The sequence below is a fragment of the Onychomys torridus genome, chromosome 22, assembly GCF_903995425.1.
Source record: "Onychomys torridus chromosome 22, mOncTor1.1, whole genome shotgun sequence".
NCBI classification, from domain to species: domain Eukaryota; kingdom Metazoa; phylum Chordata; class Mammalia; order Rodentia; family Cricetidae; genus Onychomys; species Onychomys torridus.
In genome coordinates, this window is record NC_050464.1 from 38285004 (window position 1) to 38308929 (window position 23926).

The 23926-nt window shown below is 53.4% G+C and overlaps 1 protein-coding gene across 1 annotated transcript; it reads left to right on the forward strand.

The window, feature by feature from the left end:
* Positions 1 to 290: 290 nt before the first annotated feature.
* Positions 291 to 20309, forward strand: LOC118572121 (glycolipid transfer protein). The gene is made up of 5 exons (XM_036171499.1): positions 291 to 507; positions 13755 to 13813; positions 15409 to 15542; positions 17594 to 17744; positions 19246 to 20309. The coding sequence occupies exons 1-5, from the start codon at positions 405 to 407 to the stop codon at positions 19426 to 19428; spliced, it is 630 nt and encodes a 209-aa protein (XP_036027392.1). The 5' UTR covers positions 291 to 404; the 3' UTR covers positions 19429 to 20309.
* Positions 20310 to 23926: the final 3617 nt, after the last annotated feature.

Consider the following 23926-nt stretch of genomic DNA (forward strand, 5'->3'; position numbering starts at 1 on the left):
AAGTGGGTCGGGATCCGAGCGACACGGGCCAGGACCCCAGGTTGGGGGCCCGAGATGACCAGTGACAGGCTGGCGGTGCAGAGCCTTACCTGGGCGCGGCTCACCTAGTGCCCGCCGCCCGCGCTTCCGCTAAGCCCCGCCCCCAGACCAATGGCCGTGCGGCGGCGGGGGAGACGGGCTCCCATTGGTCAAGGGGGCGCGACCGTGGACGCCTATTGGTAGAGGCCCCGGAGGGGCGGGGCCGAGCGCTCCATGGCTCCGGCCTGCGGGCGGCGCTCGGCGCTCGCTGAGAGGCGCGGGCGGAAGTGGCGACGCTGGCGTCCCGGGAGGCGGCGGGCGGCGACAGCCCGGGCGCGGACGCCCTCGGCGCGGGCTGGGGCATCACTAAGGGCCTCGACCCCGAAATGGCGCTGCTGGCCGAGCACCTGCTCAAGCCGCTGCCCGCGGACCGGCAGATCGAGACCGGGCCCTTCCTGGAGGCGGTGGCCCACCTGCCGCCCTTCTTCGGTGAGTCCCCGGCAGCCCTTCCCACCTGCCCAGATCTCTCGGCCCCTTCACTCCCTTCTGATGCACCCCAGCCCTTCTCCACCAGCGCTCCCTCTCACCCCTCGCCGCCCCCGGGACATTCCTCTCTATTGCACCACGGGCACGCTGCACCAACCCCCCTCCGGCTCCCCCGACCGCCTTCCTCTTCGGCTTCGTTTTTCCGTCCCTTTCAGAATGGTTCTCACTTCTCTCCCACCCTGAAAAGGAATCAGCCCTCCCTTCCCCAGATCAAAGACCACCGCCACCTCCAAGGGCTTGAAGATGGAGCTGCAGAACTCAAGGGCGCTTTTCAGAGGAAGTCATGGAAAGATTTTCCTCGGACTAGGAAAGGGGTCAGGAGAAGGGGAGTGGGTGGGTCGTGGGGGAGATGTCAGCCGCAGGGTGCTTAGCTCGATGCCCTCCCTCCCTCTGGCTTGGAGAGGAGGGAGTCCTTCCTCCTTATGTCAAGTTGAAGAAGCTCTTAGGAGTGTTAGCCTGAGTCACACACACCCCAACTGTCCCCACCCACCCCCGGCCAGTTTCAGACCCTCTTCCTCCCCTCCTCCAGCCCAGGCCTTGGAAAGTGGAAGGAAAACCGATGCCGCCTGCCCTGCCCTTTGCCTTGCAGTCCACAATGGGTGCAACCTGATCCTTGCTTTCTTCTTCGTGGGGACGCTCCCAGTGCCCTACCCTGCTAGCTCATTTGGTGACTTTGCGGGACGACACCAGCCCCTGGGGCAGAGTCCAGTTGAGACCCACACTTTTGCAGAGCCTTGGGGCTCCTTAGCCTGAGGAGGTCTGACAGCCACGTAGCTCGCTCGTAGCTCGCTTGCTTGGCTCACCGAGATGCTTGGGACTCGGTGGGAGCAGCAGTTCCCACAGGGGCAGTGTGGCCATGTGGCCAAGTAGATGTGGACACCAGTTTTCCTCTTGAGCCTCAGAGTTCCCATCTGTGAAGTGGAGGTGCTGGTCTAGGCTGGTTATGGGGGATAAATGAGGGCTCGTGAAGAGCAGATGTTTGCTGTGGAGAGGAAGCCCTTATATGACCGTCTTGAATCTAATTTTGGGCCCTTTCCATAGATGTCTAACCGGGCGGCGTTAACCCTAACCCTGAATGTAGTTGTCTGTGAGAGGCTCTAACCTGGAGCGGTGACCTAAGAGCCTAAGGGGGCTCTTGGGCTCCTTCAGCCACTGCTGTGCCCCAGGTGTTCTGAGCATGAGCCAGCAGGCACGCTGTCAAACCTGTTGAGTGCATGGGACCTGCTTGTCATCAGTATCTCAGCAAGAGATAAGGTGGCATCTCCAGGCAGGGAGCTGCTGTCTTTAGCTTTGATTTATATGACCACATTATGTTTTTCTTTTTTAAAATATATTTATGTATTTACGGGTTTGCCTGCCAGGGCCTGGAGGACACTTTTCAGAAGTCAGTTCTTACCTTCCACCATATGGGTCCTGAGAATTGAACTTGGGTCATCTAGCTTCACAGCAAGCTCCTTTACCTGCTGAGCCATCTCATCAACCCAGACAACACTGAGTTTTACGTGTTCGTTTCTTCCTTGGTTCTATGAGTAGTTGCTAGTTAGAGCCAGCCTGTCCTGGGTTCAGAATCTACTGGAGCCGGTGGTTCCCAAGTGAGGGCAGCTTTGTTCCTTAGTGGGTATCTGTTGGTGTGTGGAGGTGGTTTTGTTCTTTGGAGTTGAAGGGGTGATGCTGAATTCTACAGGGCGCTATGCAGGTGCTTCTAGACACCCTTAACACACAGTCCCACAGTACTCAGCGTGCTGCAGCCCTGTCAGTGGCTCTATGGTGGTGATGGCATGGCTTCCCTGTCTTCACTGGGGTGGCATGTCAGCTCTGCACTTGGGGCACCCCTTGTGGGTATGAGCGGCTGGCTGGTTTGGGAGGAGATGGGAGGAGGCAGCTGGAGCCAGGGCAAAGGAGTGTCCCTTCCTCCCTGCTCCTGGTCTCAAAGGACCCTTGTCTTTGCTGCCATCCTGGGCTGTGGATGTCACAGCTGTAGACAGAAGCACCATTTAGACCAGCGCTTCAGTGGAGTTGGCCTAGGAAGGGTTAACTGGCATGGGTCACCCCAGAGCCGTTTATTGTTCACCAAAGAGGGTCATTCTTGGCACCTGCATAAAAGAAAACATTTTGAAAGTGGTCTTTCTGGGTGGAGCTTTCTCCTGTGGACTCAGGTTTCAGGAGGGTTCTCCCACACTGGCCTAGGAGACCCACTGTCAGCTGTAAGGTGGGGTCTTGGTCTACATCTTTGGAGTGTCCCCAATCGCCTGGCTGAACCGGGCACAGTGTGTGTGGCCCTGGACTACCGCTGGTCTGGAGTGATGGCCACAAGGAGCCTCTCAGGCATTTTGAGAACAGGGTTTCAAATCAGCAAAACCCAACGATGACTGCCATTAATTGAACATTTACTGGGTACTAAGGATCTAATATGAATTAATTGGTTCATTTAATTCCTTTCACAGACATTGGTTTTGAAACCAGGGTCTTGTAGCTCAGGCTGGCCTTGAATGAACTATGTGGCATGGGCTGGCCACTGTTTCCAAGCTGCTGGGGTTCTAGGCACGTCCACCATACTCAGTTTCAGGAGCCTATTGTTTGTTGGTTTGGTTTTCTATACTAAGATTTCACTCTGTCCTGGGACTCCCTGGTGCAGCCCAGGCTGCTCTCAAAGGCGGTTCTCCTGCCTCAGCTTCCAGATGGCCGGCATCACAGGTGTGGGCTACACTCTTGGCATCTCATGGGCTTTTGAAGTAGGATTTTTGGAGAACAACCTCTGCCGTCACTTCAGAATGTTTTCTTTCTAGATTCTTCTTCCTATATCTTAGAGAGAGAGAGAGAGAGAGAGAGAGAGATATGTTCAACCTCATTTTCCTTCTAACTACACAGTGAAGCTGTCTTCCTATGTCACTATGGATATGTCACATATCCATAGTGGCTTAGGCTTCTCCTACTTGAAAGTGGCCACGATTTAGCAATCCCCTCATTCTGGACACCCGCATGGCTTCTTACTTGTCGCTGTGGTGGACAGTTCTGCTGCCAACATCGCCAGGTCTATTTCTCTGCATAGTTCTTTGGGTGTTTCTCAACTTTAGAAGAACTTTCTGGATCCAAGGGCAGGAAGGCTTCGGACCTGTTGGAACAACCACCTTAACTCCTCAGGGTGTGGCCTGGGATCATCGGCTGGGCTGGGTCAACACTGGTTCTCTCTCTCCTATGGGTGTGGGCCACATGGCAGCCTGCTCCCCTGGTTTACAGCATCCCCGTGGGGACTCACCCCACCTCTGTGTCTCTAGCCTGAATTCTTCTGCTCATGCAGGTCTTACCACATCCACTTAGAGGCTGGTCCTTCACCCATCTTTCTTTCTCCCCTCTGACCCAGTAATTGGATCTTCCCGACTGATCGGTTACAAGGCTGACCTGTGACTCCTGCTCTCTTATCCTTTAGGTCAGTTATGCGGCTACTCTAGAGTCTAGGAGGCCCCATGCCCCTCCGTGGTTCCCTGTTGCCCTCTCCTGAAATCTCTGCGGCCAGCTCCCTGAATGACTCCCAGGCCCACAGATGGCATTGTGCCACTGTCCCCAGAGCGTTCCCTGTGCCAGCCTTTCTCCTCTACTCTGCATACCACTCCACTCACACACCCACACACCTCCTTCCTTTTGTCTGGCTGGAGTCCACAGGTCCTTAAGGAATTGGCCTAGCTATAACCCTACCCAGAGAGTCCTTCCTCCTCTTTGTGGCTCCTAGAACCTATTGTGTTCTGTGATTCTGAATAACCTCAGTGCCCTGGACTCTGTGAGCTGCAACATTTGCTGAATGCATCCTTTTTTTCTTCACTTAGTTTTTAGTATTTTGAGCCCCTTTGAAGCCCAGTCTGGCCTTGAATTTGTGACACCCCTGCCTCAGCCTCCAGAGTGCTGGCGTTACCAATCTACACCACACTTGGCTGCATGAAAGGGGTTTGGGGGGAGACGTTTGCCTGTTTGTTTTTTCCATTCCCATTCTTCTAGGTTCTTGCCCAAAAAAATGCTTGACTTTTCTTTCCATAGTAAAAGACATGATCGAATCAGAAGCCATAACCTCTGCCCTTCCTGCACACGTGACAGGCATTACTGATGAACCAATTTCTGTTTTCCCCTCTGAGCATAGATACAGCCTCAGCATGTTTCTCTTGGTCAATTAAAGTTGGTCCACGAGGCGACTCCTGTGGTGACTCTTTGCTGTCATTGTCTAAGGAAAAGCCCCGGATGCAGGAACCTGGGGCCATGATTTCTGCCCCTCACTTCTTGAGGTTTCAGTGCTGGGATACACTTCCTTCATTTGTGACTTTTAGCATAATTACATCAGTGTCCTTGGGATCTGCAGGTGCCTGGCACTCAATAAATGTTCCTGAGTCTAAAAAGTGGCTCTCTTTTTCCTCTGCTTAGTGCTTGCTCCACTGAGGTGGGTGGCAGTGTTACTTTAGAATCTCAGAATCCTCTGCTTCCTGCAGCCCAAGAAACAGGCCAGAGAAGTTATAAAACTTGCCAAGGTCACACAGCCAGTGAGTCACCCATCTACCGAGACCAGAATTCAGACCTCTGGACTGTTCACACAGTGCTCCTGGCTTCCTGTCCAGTAGAGGAGAGGAGCCCCCGTGGAAACAGCCTGCTGGGCCCCTGCAGAAGTCCAGTGCTTGGCTGGCATAATAGTGACTTTGCCATATGGCAAGTGGCCTGGGAGTTGCAGAGTCGATGCCCATGTGTCCTTCCTTCTAGGGGACCTCTGTCAACCACCCTCCTGCCACTCGGCCTGTGGCTCCTGCTTCTTGCTCTACAAATTAGAACAACAGGGTTGCAGGGACCATTAGGCTTGGGGGAACCCCAAGCAGGACAGTGTTTCCTCTAATTGGGATGCACAGACCAAGCACATGGGAAGTGCCTCATGCACCCTGATCTCTAGGACACTCCCCTGGTGCACCAAGCCCTTTGGGGGACTGAGGACCCCTGGCCACAGCCCCACTGTGTTTTACATGTCTGTTGAGGGGTGTTTGCATGTTGACTATTTAAGATACATGCGGTGGGACTGTGCTCCCCCTCCAGTCCAGCAAGCTGGTGACCGTCCTCGTGGTGGGACAGGGGACATGGACTGTGCTGGTGTAGGGGGCACTTGGAAGATGAAACAGTACCCTGAGGGCACACAGGGCTGAAGAGACACTTCCTGTCCTGGTTTGTTCGGCTTGAAAGTCCTGTAGTGGTGTGGCACCAGAGGGAGGCACCTGCCCAGTGCTGGTGCTCCTGGCTCAGTAAGGATTGTTGCCAGTACATAGGATGGCTACCTTTGAGGTGCAGAGGGGAGCAATGACTTTGAATCCAACTAGTTTCCTCCCGTACCCGTGCCCTGAACCCCTGGGATAAGTGAGTGGGAAGAAGCGTGGACGACGTTCTCGTCCAGCTGAGCCCCATTGGGTTTGAATTCTGTTGGCATCTGGATAGAAGCATACAGTCCATGTCCATGCACTTGCCATATGAGGCCCCCAGGGAGTGACCTCACAAGGTGACTATGGTGCTTGATGCTGGAGTCATCCCACCTTCGTGTGGGTGAGAGAGGCTGCCAAGTGCATGCAGTACAGCCCTTGGGAAACGCGGCTCTGCCACAGAGAAGGCGTTCCTGAGCCTTGGTGACTGACTGCCAGGGCCCAGGGCCAACTGTTGGCTGCTCCAGTCTGAGAATCACTCCAGTGCAGCCGAGAGCCATGTGGAGTAGGTCCGGGGCCCTGGTGTCATCCGCTTGCTCACCCTGGCCTCCTGAGATGGCTCGTCGGCCTTTCTCTGTTCAGGACATCTGGTTCTGAGGCCCAGGCCTCTGTTAGTGTGAGAGCCGAAGAGAAAAGGAAATAGCCAAGCGTGTGTCTGAACTTGTGGACATTGGCACCTCCTCACCTGCTCTGCAGAGGGATGAGGCGCACACAGTGCTGGGAATCTCTCAGGGGCGGAAGTCAGGCCCTCCTGTGACCTGACCACCGGCAGAGCACAGGTGGCTAGACAGTGTCCAGATGGAAGCTTTCCTGGCCCAGGACCTTGAGAATGCCCCCATCACAGCCAGCCTGACCTCCTTTAAGCCGGCTCTCAGGGGCAAGCGTGGGAGTGGCAGGAAGTAAGAAACGAGGGAATCGGGTGTTTCTTAAAGAGGACCTCGAGGCGGATGCAGCCCTGGGGCGGGGCAGTCAGCCCTGCATCTTCAGGGACAGCTGTGTTCTGTGGGAAGTCCTCTTCTGGGCAACAGCTTCCTGGGCTGCTGTGTGGCTGGGGAGGGGAAGCTGGATGTGACACGTGACAGCGTCGGAGACTGTGGCTCTGGTCTTAGGTTTCATTGTTTCTGTTTTTAAAATGGCTTTGTGGGTCTCCCTGCTTCTGTTACATTCTTAGACTCAGTCGGCTTTCCCTTTATTGTTACAATGTAGCTAAGCTTTCTAAGCTCTTTTCAGGGACCAGCAGACTCCTGCCTGCCCTGGGACAGTCAGCTTCCCCTGGCCCCCTAGCAGTCTACACGCTGTTGCTCCAAGGACACCCCTTTACTCCCACCGCAGCCCGCCTCCTGACGCTCTGAAAGTCATGCCTGGGTGATTCCTGTTGGCTTTTCCTCTTCAGTCCGTCAGCGTCTCTTCCTCCTTCTCTTCTCCTTCCTGTGTTGTGTGTGCTAGGCATGCGCTCCACCATAGATCCAGGCTCCGGCTTTCCCAACAACCAAGATCATTGTTTTCTGGATTTCCTTTCTGGAAAGCCCTGCCTGTTGAGAAAGATAATGCTGTAATATGTAATAAGCATAGTAAATAAGTAAGTAAGTAAGTAAGTAAATACTTTTTATTGAGGTGCCCTGCAGGAACTGTGCTGAGCCCTTCCCGAAGCCTAGAAGCCCGGCAGTGAGATGGGAGTCATCAGTACTCTTATTTTACTAGCGAAGCAAGTGTAGCTCAGAGACATTAGCTAATTTCCCCCAGGTCACACAGCAAGTCAGATTTTCGCAACTGTACCTGCAACTCAAGGCTGGCTTTTGCAGGGGACTGGATCTCACTATATAGCCCTGGCTGGTTTGGAACTCACTATGTAGACCACCAGGACTAACCTCAACCTCACAAAGATCCTCCTGCCTCTAGGTCTGCCTCTTGAGTGCAGAGAGAGTGAAGGTGTGTGTCACTACACCTGGCCTCAAAGCTGGCTGTTATTAAAGAGGGCCACTGTGGACAGACAGTGTGCAGATGCAGGGTGGCTTCTTAAAGGCTGGTCCGGACTGGCTTTTTTCCCCTTTGTAGGCAGATAATGTAGAGCAGAGCCTGCCTTAGAATGTGGGCATCCTCCGTGTTCTTTCCTTGAGAATCGGCCCATGACCTGAGCCTGGACACCCCTCCCCAATTAATAAAAGATTCATCTCCATCAGCTGTAATTTGAGCCACCCACTCTGATCTTGTAACTCAGGACCTGTAACATTAATCTGCTGGGAGTGTCTAACAAATTTTGTCACCTGGCTATGAAAAAGGGCATTCCCAGCAGAAACTCCCCACACACTTGGCGTCAGTTGCCACATAGTGACCACTCCTTGGAAATAAGCGCTCAGGGATTGAGTTAGGTGTGTCTCATCCTGGTTCTTCATGTGATTGCTCATTTACCTGTGACAGAGTCTGGCCATATGGTTCTGGCTGGGCTTCAGCCCTCCACCTTTCTGCCTTGGCCCCCCCGATAACTAGAATGACATTTTGTTCTTAAATGAAAATGATTTCTGAGAGGAAGTGGGGGCGGGGGTGTCAGGACATGGCTAATCTCTTTGTTGCTCCAAATTAGGACAACAGGAACACCCTTTGTTGTGATAGATAAAGCTGCATGCCTGTAATTCTAGCTACAAAGTAAGTTCAAGGCTAGCCTGCAAACCTGAAATCTTATTAGAGAGAGACAGAGACAGAGAATGGACAAATAGGGCTTGGGAGGAAGACCTGAGTTTAATTCCCAGAACCCATGTAAAATGCCAGGTGTGGTGGCTCATGCTTGTAATCCCAGCGCCAGGGAAATAGGGATAGGTGGCTTCCTGGACCTCACTGGCTGGCCAGTGAGCTCACTTAACAAGCCACAGGCCAGTGAGAGATGCTTACTGTCTCAAAAAAGATGGAAGATGGCACCCAAGGTTGACCTCTGACTTCCGAACGCCTGTGCACCCACATGAACATACACACAAATACAGAAGAAGACAGTAAAGACCTTTGGAACACCTAGGATGGAAATTTCCAGACGTGTCTTTTCTGGAGAGGGAGAGTAGGGGGCACTCAGCCTTACGACGTCATCCAGGCAGGCTCTGAACTGATGTTTCCTGCCTCAAGCCTGCCAAGGGCCAAGGCTGTGGGCATGCACCACCACGTTGCAATGCTGGAACCCAGGGCTGTGCGCATGCTTGGCAAGCGTTGTCTGTGATGCCCGGCCACACCCCGGCTGGGCTGAGTACAATGACCTGTGTTCACCTGTGTTGAAGGAGGAAACAAGTGTTTCTGGGTGGCATGTAGTGACAAGTTGACTGGTGGACACTTCTGCTTTCTGGGCAATGTCAGCCATCTGTGCTGTGGTGGAGACCTAGGCAGGAGCCCCTAGGTGGCCCCCGTCCAGGCACAGTTGTCCCGGAAGGCACAACTGGACTCTGAAGGCAAAGAGGAAAAGTTAGCCATCCACGACCCAGAAGGGTTTTTAAAAAGATGGAAGACATTCAACGCAGTGCCCCTCGTGAAGGTTTGAGGGAGCCTGTGGCGTCCATCACCAGGCCACCCCTTCGATTTTTTTTTTGTGTGGCGACTCTATTTAGAAAGATACAAATGGCTGGCTCTATGGAGGCATAGTGTTCCATTTGTGGGTTTATTTTAATTCATGTGTATCTGAATGTGCGGTATGGAAAGCGGCACCTGAAAGGGTATACTGCTCTGGTTTGGTCAGCGGCGGGAAGAGTCACGAGCCGCGGTTACCAGAGTCAGAATGGGCTTTATTAGAGAGAAGAGGGGATAGGATGGAGAAGCCAGGCAGAGAGGAAACAGAGAGAGAGAGGCAGAGACCAGGAGAGCAAGTGGCGGGGCATGTCCAGCTTTTAGGCTGGGACGCAGTCGCCTGCTGATGACGTAATAAGGTGCCAGATGAGACCCCAGCAGCAAATATACAGAATCTTTACAGTAGCCACAGAGGACGTCAGCTCCCCTGATACTGGAGTTACAGGAGGGTGTGAGCCACTTGGTAGGGGTGCTGGGAACTGAACTCGGGTCCTCTGGCCATCTCTCAGCCCCTGTGCCACATTTTGATAAGTGCTATCTAGAATGGTTAAGCTGATATAGCCATAAAATTACTCGGTTGATGGAGAGATCTCCACTTAGTTGTATATTCTTCTTTCTCACTGAGATGAAGCATCTTTTTCTTTCATCTGTGAATTCTTCATTCTAAAGAACTTTCTTCTTATTGTTCTGTAAATACTCTTTATATATTTGAGATAGTAAACAGCCTTTATTTACTTTCTCTGCTTCCTGCCCCACTTTGTTGCAGGCCTCTTATAAGAAGCCCTTGGGTTTCCTAAGCAGATTTATTGACCTTTTTTTATGCCTTCTGGGTTGAGGAAAAGAAGCCTTTATTAGGCATGAGAGGCATTGCACTGGTGTTCTAAACCCCAAGCTTTCCCACGCAGCCTGCCTGTTGGGGCCTGTTGTGTGTCAACAGGAGGTGGTGGCACTGTGGGCCTTCCTGTTTTTAAAGGCAGCTCCCTTCCTCCTGTGGGTCACAGGACGAACTGGAAAACCCTGCAAGTACCCTCTCCCTCCAGGCAGCGGCAGTTCAAGAAGGTAAAAACGAGTTGAGGGAACTGCAAAACTCGTCAGACAAGGAAGGTGGTTTGTGGGCAGGCTGTGCCCGTCCTGGGGGAGCAGTTAGGCTGTGGGAACAGGTAACTGGGTGGGGCCAGCATGGGTTTAACTATTAGAAAGGATACGGTGAGCCTGGGGATGCAAACCATGCTCTGGGGTCCCTGCCCCAGCACTGAGTTCACACCAACAGAGAAGTTCTAGAAAGCTAACGTGGGTCACTTTGGCCCTGTTACCCACCTGGGTGAGTCATTTGGCTTCTCTACGCACCGCCCCCCTCCCCCCAGTAAGCCATGAGAAGCAGACCCCAGCCCCCCTTGGAGTTCTCTCTGGGCCGCAGGAAGTAAAGGGTCCATACGCACTCAGAGTTCTTAAATCACTTATCAAAGCCATTTCAGAGTCACAATTCACACCCAGAGCCAGCTGGCTCCAAAGTGACAGGCAGCTTCCCCTCTGACCTCAGAGAGTCAGCTTCCAGGTGCCGCTGGCCTGTTTGGCCTACCTCATGGGGCACACCGCCCCAGGCCTTTCCTGCCCATCCACCCGGGGTCACCTGACCCCACACTCTCATCTTTTACTTTCTGGGGTAGGGTCTCACTATGTAGCCCAAGCTGGCCTAGAACTCATGACCCTCCTCCCTCAGTCTCCAGCATGCTGGGGTGACAGGCCAGGCCAGGCCAGGCCCACTCTCTTTCTTAAAGTCCCTCATAGAGCCTTCGATCCCTGCCTGGGCATCTGCCTCCATCCACTGCACCCTTCCCCCGCAGCAGAATGGGCGCCCTGGCCTGGGCAGCAGCCATCAGCCACACACACAATGACAGCTGCTGTGACCCTCATGGAGCAAACAATAAGCCTTTCTCCTGCCTGCCACCAGGGCGGGTGCTCAGCACCCCACCACGTCTGTGTCCTGCGTTAGCTATGGCTGCCCCCACTCTGCTATCCAGCCCAGCTTCCCGGCATCTCCCTTTGAAGGCTGTGGTTGATGATCACTCAACACCTGCTATGTTCTCAACCCGTATCTCCCTCATAGCAGCCCTGCCCCGCGTGGGAGTCCTAGTCTCACTTTACAGGAAGAAAAACTGAAGCCCGAGTTCCTTCACAGATCCTCTGCCATCTTGGGTGGGTGGGTGGGTGGGTGCTTAAAACTTATACTTGGGGGCGGGGTCATCCAAACTATGCTAGAGTGTAGACAAAGGGGAAGTGGGGGATTGGTCAAGTGAGGCTGAATTTGGATGCCTCTGGTAGCCAAGGGGCCAAAACTACACCTGGACTGTCTGTATCGGGGTGGGGAGGGGTGAAGACAGGAGAATCTCTGGAGCTTGGTGTCCGTCCAGTAAGTGAGCGCTGGGTTCAGTGAGAGGCAAGGAGAGTGATTAGCAAAGACGCCACTGTTGGCCTCTGGCCCTCACATGCACATGCGCAGAAGTGTGGGAGAGGGGCCTACCAGGGAAGGCATCACAGAGATGGGCGAGGTACTACCAGGAGCCTGCTGGGACTCTGAGGAGTAGGGCTCACAGCCCGCAGGCACCAGGGGCAGCAGCGACTCAGGCTCCGTGAGGGACTTCTGTGGGCCGGTGTGGTGGGACACACCCGTCACCCCAGCGTTTGGAGGCTGAGGCAGGAGGACCATAGGCTACACAACACAATCTCTCCAAAAGAAAAAAAAGCGAACCGTGGGGTGTACGGTGGGGTTTGCACTCTGTAGAGGTTCAGAGAGATTTGCTAGGCTGTGAAACCTGACCCCAGAGCTAGGAAGTCACACACTGCTAAGTAGGTATGAAGCAGTTTTCTTTGAAACTGATGTTTTGCATTTATTTGTATGAGCAGGCCCGTGTGAGCCATGGCACCTGAGTTGGGGTCAGAGGACAACTTGAGGAAACCTGTTCTCTACTACTACCATGTGGGTCCCAGGGATTGAACTCTGGTTACCAGGCTTGGCACTGAGGTCACCACTGAGCCATCCCTCTGGCCCTTAATTCAATTTTTTTGGTGATGAGGGTCACACCCAGGACCTCACACGTGCTAGACAGAGGCTAGCCTCCACTGCGCTGAGCTGCAACCCCAGCCCAGATGCAGCACTGTTCTTGGTTTCTTTCCAGAGACTCTGCTTTGTAGCCCAAGCTAGCCTCAAACTCTTGGGGTCCCTGCCTCTGCCTCCTGAGTGTGGGGATTACAGGTGCATGCCACAGGCATGGTTGGTGCATCTCAAATCCTAATTTCTGACCCCTGTGCCGACCCTCCTAAATGCACAGCACCCCAGCTGACAATGGGGGGAAACAGATGTGCAGTCTGGGAGGCTTGCCCCAGGGAGGAATGTTGGGCCATCTCATTACCACCCATCTGGTTCCTCATCCCACTGTGTCTGGGGTGTGTCTCTCAGGTGTTTCCAGCTCACACCTCTTCATATGGGCAGGGAATGTGTATTCTAGAAGACCAGCCCACATGCTGGTCGCCTTCACTGGAACTGACCTGTAGAAATTCTGCGGCTGTCATTCGGGAAGCCCTTAAGCCCTTGTCTGCCTCCAGGGCAGCGGTATCTCTCTCTCTTCTGTGGGTTTAGCACCTACTTCCTGCTGACTACGGTAGGTGCCCTGTGACCTTGACTCCTCAGCAAGGAGAGGGTGAGTGACAGGGGAGCATGACAGCTTTGTTCAGGCTCGGAGAGTGAGGTCAGTACTGGAATGTGACCCCGAAGGCCTGCACCCCTTTTCTCTGAGCAACTTTGGCTGCTATGGTGTTCTGGCCGTGTGAGAGGGGCAGAGTGAAGGGGGCAGGGCAGGAGCGTAATTCACTGTGGAGCCTGGCATTCCTTCCAAGCACACGTGGCCAGGCGGCTCCAAGGTGTCACTGCTTGTACTGCGCCCCATTCTCTTGGGACCTGCCAAGAAAGGTTCCCACCTCCACATGGAAACACCGTAGTAGTAGCTCCAGGGAGGGCAGAACGTGTGTCTGTCACTCACCTGTCCTGTTCACAAGATGGGAAACTTGAAGCTCAGATGAAGGGCAGTGCCCGAGCCTACCCTGCCAGGGTGAGTGGGGCACAAGTCAAGTCCAAGGTCACATGGTTAGCCGCTGGACAGTGCAGACCGGACACTGCAGAGAGTTCTCGTGGATTGTGCCGTGCTGGGGACAGCAACTCCAGCAGCCTCATCTGCCCTGCCCAGTTCTGGGGTGACTATCTACTCTCATCCAGAGCCCAGCACTCCCTGAGTTCACTTGGCTTTGGGGCCTTCTGAAAACTTATAAATGATCCTTCCTGAGCCCTAAACACACAGGTGATGCTCTTCCCTGGCCTGTGGTGGTTCTGAATACCGTCTTGGTTGGGAATCTAAATCTCTCTTCTCATTCCGTTCCCAGATTGCCTTGGGTCCCCGGTGTTCACGCCCATCAAGGCAGACATAAGTGGGAACATCACGGTAAGTTCACCATCAGGCGTCTGAACCCGCCCCAGCCCTGTGCCCAGCCTGAGGTCAGGGAAGAGGACAAAGATCCGGGGAGTCCCAGCCCCTCCCACTGCGGGGGCCAAGGTTCTCAGTGCCCTCTTGCAAGCACACAGTCCGGGATTGGCCTGACACACTGCCATCCCCTCCACCAAATAAGGACTTCAGAGATGGGGAAATGGTTCAGTTTTATAAACATGCAAGCCTGAGTTAGGACCCCCAAACCCACAGAAAAGCATTACCGGGCGGCACAAGAATAACCCCAGAACTGGAAGAGTAGAGAGAGGTGGGTCCCTGATGGTCATGGGCCAGCCAGTGAGAGGCCATGTCTTAAAATAAATAAATAAATAAACAAGCAAGCAAATAAATAAATAAATAAATAAATGGGGAGGGCTAGCAGGATGGCTCAATGGTCAAGGGCTCTCCTTAAAATAAACAAACAAATAAACAAACAAATAAATAAATAAATAAATAAAGGGGGCTAGCAGGATGGCTCAGTGGTCAAGGGTGCTTCCATAAATAAATACATACATAAATAAACAAACAAACAAATAAATAAATAAAGGGGGAGGGCTAGCAGGATGGCTCAGTGGTCAAGGGTGCTTGCTGCTCTTTCAGAGGCCTGGAGTTTGGTTCCAGCACCCACACTGGGCAACTCTCAAGTGCCTGTAACTCCGTTTCCAGAGATCTAGTGTCCTTTGGCTTCCGTTGGCGCGCGTGCGCGCACGCGCACGCACACACGCACACACACACACACACACACACACACACACACACCCTCCAGTTAAGCATCATCATGCAGGTAATCCTGAAATCCAAGCATGTAGGCTGAGGCCTGAGGATCCATGCTAGCCTGGGCTATCTAGTCAGGCCTCCCACCACCAAGAAAAGAACAAACAAATCAAGTCCATGGTCAGCTTGACTCTTGCAGGCTGGGTGTTTCTGCAGAGAGGCACACGGAGGGCTTGGGATCTGCTGCATGGTCTCACTTCTCTAACCCAGAGGATTTCGAGCCCGGTCCCTCTATCACTGTCTTCACAGAGATGAGGAGCTTGAAGCTCAGAATGGTTGATGGTTCTCTTAAGGTCACACAGTGGGAAAGTGATGGGTGGGATCAGACTCAGCTAGAGTCTCGACAGACCCATCTGGCACCAGTTCAGGGGCTGTTTTGTCTGGAGAGCTTGGAACCCTTTGCCTGGGTCCGTTCTTCTTCACTGTGGGACTTCAGGTCTCTGATGTCCGTGACAAATGTCAATAGCAGTGGGAAGACATGGCTTCCAGAGCCAGTCAGGCTAGGGCCCACTCCCTGTCCCAAACCTGTGGCCTTTGACACGTGCATTACCCCTGAGCCTCAGTGTCCTAATCCGTTGATTGGGTTCTGTGTGCCGTGTCAGGGTCGCCAAAATGACCATGTGAGGCACTTGCAGCATTTCATGGACCCAGGCTCCTGGGTAGCACCAGTGCCCACGAGCAGGCGGGTGGCAGCACCCACAGAATGGGACACTCCGCTCAGTGTGCTCAGCTGTCTGTGGGGCAGTCTGTGATGGGAGAACACCTGTGCTCTATTCCAGAAAATCAAAGCCGTGTACGACACCGACCCAGCCAAGTTCAGGACCCTGCAGAACATCCTGGAAGTGGAGAAGGGCATGTATGGAGCAGAGTGGCCCAAAGTGGGGGCCACGCTGGCACTGCTGTGGCTGAAAAGGTGATGGTCTCGGGTGGGGCATGGCTGGGCCATGTTGGGCAAGGGGTGCTAACACTGCCATTTAATAGCTACAAGAAACTTCCGAAGGCTGATAGATTCACGGTGGCACTTCCTGTTCTAGCCTCAGAGACGGCAGGGGAAGTGCATTTTCCAGTCTTAGTCTTCTCTGTTCTTTATGCACCTGATAAGTCTCAGATGCTGTGAGTCAGGAGGCCACAGGGGCATCCGGAGGCCAGGCCACACTCCAGGTCATCTGAGCAGTGGTGGTGCACTGCACAGAGGGGGCCAAGTCGTGCGTGCACAGGTGGATTTGTGTATTATGACTCTCGACAGAAATACAGGAGGAGATCTCCTGAGTTTGCACAGGTGTGTCCCTGCTTTGAATCTTGCCAATGGTCTGGTAGCTCCAGAACTCTCTAGCTGTGGGATTCCAGCAGCTGCTAAGAAGCCAGGGACCCTTGCCCGGCTCTCCAGCGCTTCCCACTGTTGACATCTCAGGGGTCTGGGCCAGGGCCTAGGAGGACAGCTTGTCCCCTGAAGCCCATCTCCCAGCCCCCAACACATGCTTCTCTGGTGAACCAGACCTGGGGAAGTTGGCTTCCCGGAAGTGAGGCCGGGTGGTCATCAGGGTATGGTTGCTCTAAGAGCTGCCCCAGGTACAAGGCCTGACCTTGTCAGCAGGCCTTGAAGGCCAGGCCTGAGGAACATCCCCCAGTCCATTTACCCAGCAGTAGCAAGGCAGGTGATGTCTCTCTTCAGACCTAAGTCACCCGTGGGCCTGTGAGTGACCAGGAAAGCAGTGCTGGCTCTGGAGCCTAACACAGATGAAGTATGACGGGCACCTGTCATATGAAGAAGCTTCCAGCCAGGACAAGCCGGGACGGAGCCCTGCTCTCAGTGCCCTCACCTGGGCCACCCCCAAAGCCCTGCAGGAAGGGAGCAGAGGCTTTTGTTGGGGATCCAGTCGGGTTGTGTAAGGGGTAGAGAAGGCAGGAGGCTGGTGAGCGGCTGAAAGGGCACTTGGCTGTGGAGTGGCTCGTCTGCCCAGTTTGGCCCCATGTGTTGGAAGGGTAGGACACGGGGCCCCATGTGCATCACACTTTTGTGGCCATGGCAGTTTGGACAAGGGTTCCTTGTAGCCCACGGTCTCCGAGGGCTCAGCCCTTGGACACCTTCACTGATTCGAGGTCCAGTGTGAGGCAAGACATCCTCCCAACAGCGCTGTGCCGAAGAAGCTACTCATCTCATGACTGACAGGGAACAGGAAGTTTCTAGGGACTCACTTCCTCCAGCTAGACCCCACCTCTCACAGCAACACCTAAACCTTCAGCATAGGAGCTTCTGGGAATTTTCCTGTTGTCTTAACTGCACTACAGGGCTGGCATCGATTTGTGATCTATTGTGTGCCCTAATAAATTTGCCTGAAGAGCAGAGGACAGGACAAGCCACTAGATTAAACATAGAGGCCAGGCGGTGGTGACACACACCTTTAATCCCAATACTTGGGAGTCACATACCTTTAATCCCAGCACTTGAGATCTCATGCCTTTGCTTGGGAAGCACACACGCCTTGAATCCCAAGAAGTGATGGCTGGGCAGAAGAAGGTATGTAAGGCGTGAGGAGACAGGAACTAGGGGCTTTTTCAGGCTGAGGAGTCCTAGGGGTAAGTTGTGGCTTGTTCCTTTGTTTCTCTGATCTTCAGGCAAAATTTATTAGGGCACGCAATCTATCACCACAGCGACGGCTTTCTATTCAGGTTTCTTGCTGTGCCCCCTGAAGCATCTTAGGCAGGGGTCACTGTACAGTAGAGGTGAACAGCCTGGGAGGCAGTGTGCCTGACTATCTCTGGCCTTTGAACCCTCTGAGGGTCACTCTGGCTTCATCTTTTATACCACAAGAGGCCGCAAAGACCCAGAGTAGGCTCTGCTTAAAGGCGCCCTGCACCAGAGCTGGGCCGTCACATTGCTCAGAAGTCACCTAGGGGAGGTACTCCCCTGTACATGCACTGTTACGGGTCCTGGTCCTAAGTGACTGTCCCCTTGCACCACAGGGGCCTGCGCTTCATCCAGGTGTTCCTGCAGAGCATCTGTGACGGGGAACGGGATGAGAACCACCCCAACCTCATCCGCGTAAATGCCAACAAGGCCTATGAGATGGCCCTAAAGAAGTACCATGGCTGGCTGGTACAGAAGATCTTCAAGGTGAGCCCCCAGGGGACAAGAAGACTTGGGTTCCTTCCCACTTATCCCAGGAAGGGCTCACCTGTGCTGCGAGATGGAGCTGGTGCACTGAGGCCCTCGTGCAACCACATCAACCCTATTTGTGCCCCCAGGTGCTCCTTAGTGTCCCCGCGGTCCCTCAGCCTGTTGGTTCCATGGTTGTGAGAAGAGACAGGTCTGCAGACTCAAGAATCGCAGGGTGATGGTGGGCTGGCCTCACTGACTCCCCTCTCACTCTGGGCTCTCACCCCAGGCACAGCGGGGAAGAAGGGCCCTGCCTGCAAGGAGATAGCTGCTGTAAAGACTGGTCCTCAGTTTACTGTGGCCTATGTTGGGGTGATACTGATCACAACTCCTGGAAAGGGTTCTCGTGCCAGCCTGGGCAGCTGAGAGGCCCTAGGTTCATCAGGCTGGGAGGCTTAAGGAATAGCAAAAGGCCTCCCAAATGTTCCTGGCTACCCCGCTCCTCACGATATCATTGTCACACTACCCCTCCTTCCCCTGACAGTGTCCCATGTGCCACCCCAGCTGCCCGAAAGTACACCAGTAGTGGGCGCTGTTTCCTACTCCACCCTAGGATGACCTCAAAGTCCCATGGTTCAGCCTGGGCCTGGCTGGCAGCTGCACCTCTTCCCAGGACGATCGTAGATCACTGGAGTTCTGGGCTAGCCTGGGCAACATAGTCAGAACCCATCTCAGAAACAAAAGTGGGCACCTGGGAGCCTGCCTTGATGGCCTCATCTCTCACACCTCCAGATCTCTGCACAGAGCACAGCACGTGGCTTAGGTTCAGGGCCCCAAAGCAATTACTGTCTTCATCATGTGTGACCTCCTCGCCCCACAAACCAGGGTCTGGATGTTTTATTTGGCTGTGTCTTTGTCCTCTAAGGCTCTTAGGTTCTGTGAATTTCTGGTTCTCTGCCTTTTGAAGTATTGGAGCAGCCCCCAAATTTAGCCAAGGGCAGAAAGATATGTGCCTGGTGCTGCGCTGGGCATCTGTGTGCCCCGTGCCATGTGGAGTGCCTCACGCAACCGCCCTAATCATTTTGTTGTGTGGTTTTGTGTTTATGAGACAGGGTCTCACTACGTAGCCCTGGCTGACCTGGATCTCACTCTATAGACCAGGCTGGCCTCTGCCTCTCAAGTGCTGGGACTAAAAGTGTGTGCCACCTTGCCTGGCTATCCCCTCCCTAATCTTAACAGAAGCAACCAAATTGAGTGGATGCAGCTAAGGAACTTACTTGAGGCACAAGCTACATACAGTCTTCTGTCTGTCTGTACCCCAAGCTGGCGTCCCTTACAGGGGGAGGGAACATGCACTTTCCTGTTCTTTTTCCTTCCAACATAAGCAGAGAGACCCGCCCAGCACAAGTGTCAGGGACGCAGGCCCCCGGGTGCCCGGTGTGCCAGCCCCGGGTGCCTGGTATACCAGCCTGGTCTTGCCCCACTAATGCCGCACCTGCCTTCCCTCTTCCCTCTCAAGGCAGCATTGTACGCAGCGCCCTACAAGTCTGACTTCCTGAAGGCGCTCTCCAAGGGGCAGAACGTGACAGAGGAGGAGTGCCTGGAGAAGGTCCGCCTCTTCTTGGTCAACTACACGGCCACCATCGACGCCATCTATGACATGTACACCAAGATGAACGCGGAGCTTGACTACACGGTGTAGGCACCCAGACACACAGTCCCAAGTGGGAGCAAGCATCCCCGAATCACTGTGAATCAAGCTGGGGTCCCCAGCTCAGCCGCCAGGCCAGCCCAGGTCTGCAGGGGCAGCCTCAGCTTGTTAGAGGTCATTTGCTTTTGTGTTTGTTTCTTGCCTATTCTAATGGAGCAATAAACACCTAACTCCTGCTTCCCCAGCAGCCCAGGTTGAGCACACCTCCCCTCCAGTGTGGTCAAAACCAATTAACGTTGCTAACGATCAATTCCTAGGGTTTTCTGTCTTTTCCTCCTCTGCCCAGCTCGGGGAAGACATATACACTTCACCCAGCAAAGAAACCTGGTCCATCTGGCCCAAGGATGTCTTAGATGTTGGGAGGACAATGGAGTCTGGTTGGAAGTTCTGCAGGGCCCCTACTGTGGTGTCTGTTTAAAAAAGCAAGCTGCACATCCACCAGCCCTGTTCTCTCTCTTTCTTGCACTCTGTCTTTTGTCAGACAGGTTTTTGTTTTTTTTTTTTAAGCCGAAATGTACCAGCAAGCCTTTTCAAACGAGTGACTAGGCACACACACAGGTGACCGTACGAGACTGTATTCACATTCTTCTGCATAATTACTGTCTTCAGGGGTGGCTTTTCCAACCTAAGAAACTGCCTGTCATGGGAGCCCTCCAGCTGTGGAGACCCCAGAAACTGCCTTGCTGCCTTAACTGTCCTTCTGGCGCTAAAAAGAGCTATATTTTTTAAAGTATTGGGGTAAACAGACCCTGAGAGAATTGATGTGTGTTAAAGGGAAAAAAAAAAAAAAAAAACCCAATGAGGAACAATTGGTGATTTTTATGCAGAAATTAAATAATCCTTAATAAATAAATCTATATTTTGAAATCATATCTGGGTGCTTCTGTGGCTCTTGACTTTTTTATTCTGTATCAGAGGTTACAAATGGGGAGTCTCATAGTTGTTAACTTGGCACACCTGGGGAGAGGGACCCTCAACTGTGGAATTGCCTCTTTCTGATAGACCCGTGGTGTATTTTCTTGACTGCTAATTGATGCAGGAGGGCCCAGCCACTCGGTTACCATCCCCAGGCAGGAGGGTCTGCCGTATAAGGGAGGAAGGAGTAAGCGTTAGTGCTCTGTGGTCTCTGCTTCAGTTCCCATCTCCAGGTTCCTGCCTTGAGTTCACTCTGTGATGGACTGACCTGCGAGCCAAATAAATTCTTTATTCCCCAAGGTGCTTTTGGTCTGAGGTTTGGCCACAGCCACAGAAAGCAGGCTAGAACGGGGACCCTAAAGCCAACCCTACAAGCACCTGTCTTCTGGCTTCTGATTTAAAAAATATAACTGGTGGCCACATAAAAGACGCTAAGAGATCACAGAAAAACCACATATGTAACTCCTTTGGAAACACCAGGAGCCAGACATGGTGGCATGTGCCTGTAATTCCAGCACCTCAGAGGCTGAGAGGATTGTGATTCCAGGCTAGCCTGGGCTACATAGCAAGACTGTTGAGCAAGAGTGGAGGGGGAAGAGAGAATCATGGTTCTTAATAGGAGCTGAAAAATGACCATCTCTTGGCTAGAAAGGAGGGAAGGGTGCATTCTCCATTTGCCTTGGTTTCTGCCCAGCCCTCTGACCAAAGGCTGACCCTTTGTTTTTGTTTTTTTTTTGTTTTTTTGGCGGGGGGAGGGGGTGCTTGGAAGGCTGCCTCAGATATGACTGAGGGATGGAAGCCTGAATCAAGTTGTTCACTGCCTCCTACTTCATGATCTGTTTTAATATCACTGAAACTCAGCATCCTGCTGTTCTTCCTATGCTCTAATTGCTTTCAGAACCTGGGCCTTCTAGAAACACAGCACTGCCAACAAAAAGAATTCTGTCTTCCCTCTAGCTCTGATGTACGACAGGGAAGTCTGGGGGCACTTCCTTTTTGGGAGGGAGACTCACCCAGGGCCAGCCTCCTTCACTCCAGGCACCTGCTGGCATATTTTGAGCCCAGAGACAGGCAGCTAGCTCATCCTTGTCCTTGGGGCACTGAGTTCTGCCTGGGGCAGGGAGAGAAAGACACATACAATGAGCACAGACTGTATACCAGGCCCAGCGAAGGTGCTTTGAACACGTTAGTTCACAGCCAAGGTGCTTCGAACACATTAGTTCACGGCCACCTGGGATGTCAGAAGCCCCACTTACCAGAGGAGGACACAAGCCCCCCCACAAGAGACTTCCACCTGACTATATGTCCCGTGACTACCAAATAACCCCTTAGGTATCCCTCAAGGAACCCCATACTGCCAAGAAACTCCAACAGCCCCAACAGCCCCGAGCTTGCCCCTCGATCTATTTGCTGGTTGAGTCATTCATTTAGAATGACTAGTCTCAAGCTCATTCTAACGTGTGCCTGTTACCGACGACAGACCAAAGAAAGCTTCCTCCACTCCTCCGGCCTCAGTTTCCCTATCTGTCACGCCGAGGTCTTACCAGGTTTAAGCATACCGCGGGATCTACAAGCGCGACTGCAGCAGCTTGGAGCCGCTTGGCGAGTGTTAAAAACTGCACCCCCAAGTGGAGGGCGTGTGCTGTGACCCGGTACAGAGCTCGTGCGACCCCACCCCCACCCCACGAGGCTCCAGTCCGGACAGACCCTAGCTCGTCCAACGGAGCCGTGCCCGTAGTTCCCGCGGATCCGGGTAGGTGGCGCTGCCGGCACGCGCGGCTGCTGGGGAGCCAGGGGCGGGGCCTCCCAGCCCCTCCTTCCTGCCCCGCGGGTGGCCACGCCCACAGTGGGCGGGCCCAGCCGGTTTCCGCGTTCTGGCTGGAGGAGTCCTGCGAAAGTCCGCTCACTTTCACTGTCGCTGCGGCGGCGCTATCAGCCCCTGACAGTTCCTGGGTGCAAGTCCAGTTCCCTGGCTCTTTTCGGCCTCTCGGAGTCCCAGTGTCCCCACGTGTACGAGACAGGAGCATCTCTGCTCTTCAGGATTATGTAAAGTACTGTATGGAAATGCCCGGCGCAAAAATAAACAACAAAGCAATAAAACAGGGCTGGAGAGATGGCTGCTCTTCAGAAGACCCAGTTCCATTCCCAGCGCCCACACTGAAGGTGACAACCGGCAGTAACTCCAGTTCCACGGCATAGACGCCCTCTTCTGATCTCTGTGGGCACTGCAATGCACGTGGCACAGGCAAAATACTCATGCAGCAAAATAATCTATTTTTAATTTAATAAAATGCCCGCTGCACAGGACATGGTCAACAATCTACCTTTGTGTGTGTATATATATATATTACCTTTATAGAGCTTTATTGGGAGAGGAGAGAGAGAAAGAGAGAGAGTGCACACACACACACACACACACACACACACACACACGTGAGCGAACCCTCAGTGAGGGCGATATTTTTTTATTTATTGTGATTCTGCCGCCTGCCCAGAACTCCTGAAGGGACATCCCAGCCCCCACTTATTTTTTTTTTTTTTTATTTTATATGCATTGGTGTTTTGCCTGCAGGTGTGTCTGTGTGAGGGTGTCAGATCTTGGAGTTACAGACAGTTGTTATCTGCATGTGGCTGCTAGGACTTGAACCCAGGTCCTCTTGAAGAGCAGTCGGTGTCCTTAACCACTGCACCACCATCTCTCCAGCCCCAACACTTCTTGTTCTTAACCACACAGCAGAGCCTATGCCAACATATCGATAAAGAACAGTTCAGGAGCTGGGTGTAGTGGTGTATATCTGTAACCCAGCACTTGAGAGGGTCCGAGGTTCTGTTAATCTACAGTGGACACCTAAGCCCTAAAACCAGCCTCTGGCTTGGCCTCCCAGTCCCTATGCAGTCAGATCGGCCCTCTGTCTGTGGCCTGGGATGGGACCACACTTGCAGGGGCTCAGTGCAGCCTTGAGCTCCGGAGAAGGCTGACAGTCGTGGTTACTTGGTGAATAACCATAGATCATTCCTTAGTCTGAGATGATTGCTTGGAAGGCTCTGCTGTGTGGTTAAGCATGAGAAGTGTCGGGCTGGAGAGATGCTCTTGTGTACTGAGCACCTACTCTGTGCGGGACCCTGACAGGCTCAGAGAATCCTGCAATAAGGCACACAGGCGCCCCGTCCCCGGGCGCAGAGCAGAGGAGGAGGGGAGTCATGAAGCTAGACAGTGAATGGCAGACAGGGCAGTGTCATGGGAATATCTGTGGAGTCCTGATTTAAACTGGGGGTTGGGTGAGCTCTCTGAGGAGGTAGGGTTAGAGCTGAAACCTGAGCAGGCTCTGGAGAGAGGCTGGTCATAGCTAGTGTAGAGGCCAGGGAGTAGGGGAGGACGGGAGCATTCTCTCTTTCTGGTCAGGCAAGTTCTGCCACTGAGCCATGCCCCAGACAGGAGTTGGGATGTCTTAGGGCCAAAGAGAGGCCCAGGTAGCCAGAGGCAGACGGTCTAGGAAAGATGTTCCTCCTCTAGGTGTTGAGTTTAGCCAGGAAGGTTTGGGTTCTGTCCTCAGAACAGGGAACTGTCTTATCA

Excerpts from the sequence above, each read along its gene's own strand:
- LOC118572121 (XM_036171499.1), top strand. The coding sequence starts at position 405 with ATGGCGCTGCTGGCCGAGCACCTGCTCAAGCCGCTGCCCGCGGACCGG. Across the intron at positions 13,814-15,408 it reads ACATAAGTGGGAACATCACG|AAAATCAAAGCCGTGTACGA; the intron begins GTAAGTTCACCA and ends GCTCTATTCCAG. Across the intron at positions 15,543-17,593 it reads GCACTGCTGTGGCTGAAAAG|GGGCCTGCGCTTCATCCAGG; the intron begins GTGATGGTCTCG and ends CTTGCACCACAG.